At 42.5% G+C, this 2624-nt stretch overlaps 1 protein-coding gene across 1 annotated transcript; it reads right to left on the bottom strand.

Moving 5' to 3' along the window:
* Positions 1-387: 387 nt before the first annotated feature.
* On the bottom strand, positions 388-1176 carry LOC125532997 (HVA22-like protein i). The gene is given in 4 exon segments (XM_048696816.1): positions 388-488; positions 491-605; positions 717-837; positions 1160-1176. Coding segments are annotated over 4 exon segments (354 nt in total).
* Between the last annotated feature and the right edge of the window lie 1448 nt (positions 1177-2624).

The following is a 2624-nucleotide window of genomic DNA, read 5'->3' as shown; positions in this document are numbered from 1 at the left end:
ACGCTACTAGTATACTAAATACTAGTGGGGCACAATTTTTTTCCACGCTACTACTAACTTATTAGAAATTAAAAAAAAATCAACCAATTCCATTCTATCACACAGTTGTCGTATCTACTATCACACAGTTCCTCATTATAGCCATAACTCATGCATAATTCCTATCCTTTATAGGCGTAAGAGTATAAACTGTACACAGGTCCTCATTGTAGCCATAACTCATGAATAATTCCTATCCTTTATAGGCATAAGAGTATAAACTGTGCGTGGCAGCTACCTACGTAAGTGGTGCTTGCCATGCAAATTCAGAATTTTACCACTACTTCTAGATGCCAGAGAATGAGACACGTTAGTTGTTATGGTCCGATCAAAATATTGGATCACTCGTCAATGTGCGGCGCCTGCCCGAACTGATCTCGCGACCTGCAACTGCGACGAAACACACTGGGCAGCCTCGACGAGCCACACCTAACCGACGACAGCCACCGTTGTGACGGCGTCACGTCCCTCACCCTGGCCCTCAGCTCCAGCAGGCATCGGTCGATGTTGTCCTCGTGCCTCGCCAACAGCGGACGGAGGAAGCCATCGTACACGTGCCTCGCACCCTGAAACCCGAACACCAGTAAGATTCAGATTCAGAATTTGTCACATACCGAATCAAGTGTATCTAAATGTTGATCATCTCTCGGGCTCGGGGTGTCTGGTCGACTGCTTACCCATGTGCTGGGGTGCCGGAGATAGAGGACGAGCATCAGCTTCGCCTCTCCATACATCAGCAGCCACGACACCATCCGGTCCACGAACCTCTCGACGACCGTCAACATTGCCACCAGAACCCTGCAACATTACCAATAGAGGTTCAAAAACTTCAGATTCTATAGAAGAACCCTAGGAAAAACAATGTGGTACATGTCGGTTCCAATGTGCTACAAATTTTCCTCGAAATTCTTATTTAAGCCGTAATGCACAACTTAACTACACACTGAAGCAGCACATAGCTACTGCCATGACAAAAGATAACACAAAAGATTAGAAGCAATTCTGTTGTGTTGGAAGCCCTAAAAAGAAACAACACATACGAACCACATAAGGAGTTAAGAGGCATAATTCTTCCGGTAATTTTCTATCTATCCATTTTTCTAAGTAGTCACTTCAATACCTTGATATCTTCCACATTTTCAAAGATAACAAAGTCCATGAATCTACTGTTTGAAGAGCATAGTGACTATACAAACTTGCAAATTGGGCTGGCCAAAAACTAAACATAGAGTGCATCTTCTCTAAACAGAGAGTGGTACTTGTTGAAGACAAAATGGACTGAAGTGATAAAAAAAGGACACAGTGTCATACATACAGTCTACCAATGCACACAAAAGCTTACCCTCAAATAGCCAACCATGTAATAAGAAGACTAAAGCATTGTGGGGGGAGGGATGCTGCTGCCAGACAGTGTCATACAGTCTACAAAATGACAACCAGTGGACTCTTTTAATCTGATAGTGTTTCTTGTAGAAGAAATAGGCAAGATAAATCAAGTCATGATTGAATATTGATTGAGGACTACCAATCCATATATATAAATGTATTGTTTCTATTACTCAACAGAACATGTAGGTAGCAACCTAATATGATGCTTAATTTGCACGAAAAACCACAAACCCTTTTTTCCTCTAGAATAAAAGTACCTCCCAACTGTTCAAAACCACCACAAATTCATCTTGTTGCATATATCAACCGAAATGGATCCTAGTGTCACTAGTAGAAAAAGGGTCAATCGTGAAGCACATTAGTGCCGGTTCCAATGGCTAGCCGGGCCGCTTTCATTAGTACCGGTTCGTGGCGAACCTTTAGCACCGGTTCGTGCCACGAACCGGTACTAATGAGAGTGGTGGCAGGATGTTGTCAGAGTGGGGCCCCTCCAGCACCTTTAGTACCGGTTCGTGCCACGAACCGGTACTAAAGGTCGTCCTATATAAACCCTTCGTCCACCAGCACTCTGTTCTTCCCCCTTTCCCCTCTCCGGCCCTCTCCTCTGTTCTTCCCTTCTTCCTCTCGAGTTCATCACAAAATTTGCCCAAAATTTGTCAAGATTTGAAGGCCCTCATCCATTCAAATGATCACAAAGGTTAGCAACTTTGTCCTTTCATCTCTCATTGCTAGATTAGCTCTTGCATTGGTTTATATAGTGATTAATTTGTGAGTTTAGTAATTTGGGAGGATATATATATGTGCTAATATTTGATTTATATGCAATTTGAGGTCAAAAATAACACTTAGTTTGCATATGTAGGTGTGGTTTACTTAGTGCCTTCTAAATCTCCATCGTAGCCACCGTCGGTCGCCCGCACCGTCCCGTCGCCGGCACCACCTTGTGGTGAGCCTCTTGTTCATGAAATTTTATATAAAAATTGATGTGTGTGATTTGGATATATAGTTACTCGTATAATTATCTTACCCGTACGTTGTTTGTTATACATATAGTGCCATGGTTTTGATATCCGTCCCCGTCGGCCCTAGTCCTTGTTATGATTCGGATGTGGTATGTATATTCTCTTTTAAAACTAGTTGCATTTCGTGTTTATGACAAATTATGCCCATCAAGTTGACATAGAAATTTTTTCTAG

Source organism: Triticum urartu, chromosome 1, assembly GCF_003073215.2.
Source record: "Triticum urartu cultivar G1812 chromosome 1, Tu2.1, whole genome shotgun sequence".
NCBI lineage: Eukaryota > Viridiplantae > Streptophyta > Magnoliopsida > Poales > Poaceae > Triticum > Triticum urartu.
This window is presented reverse-complemented; position numbering and strand designations above follow the sequence as displayed.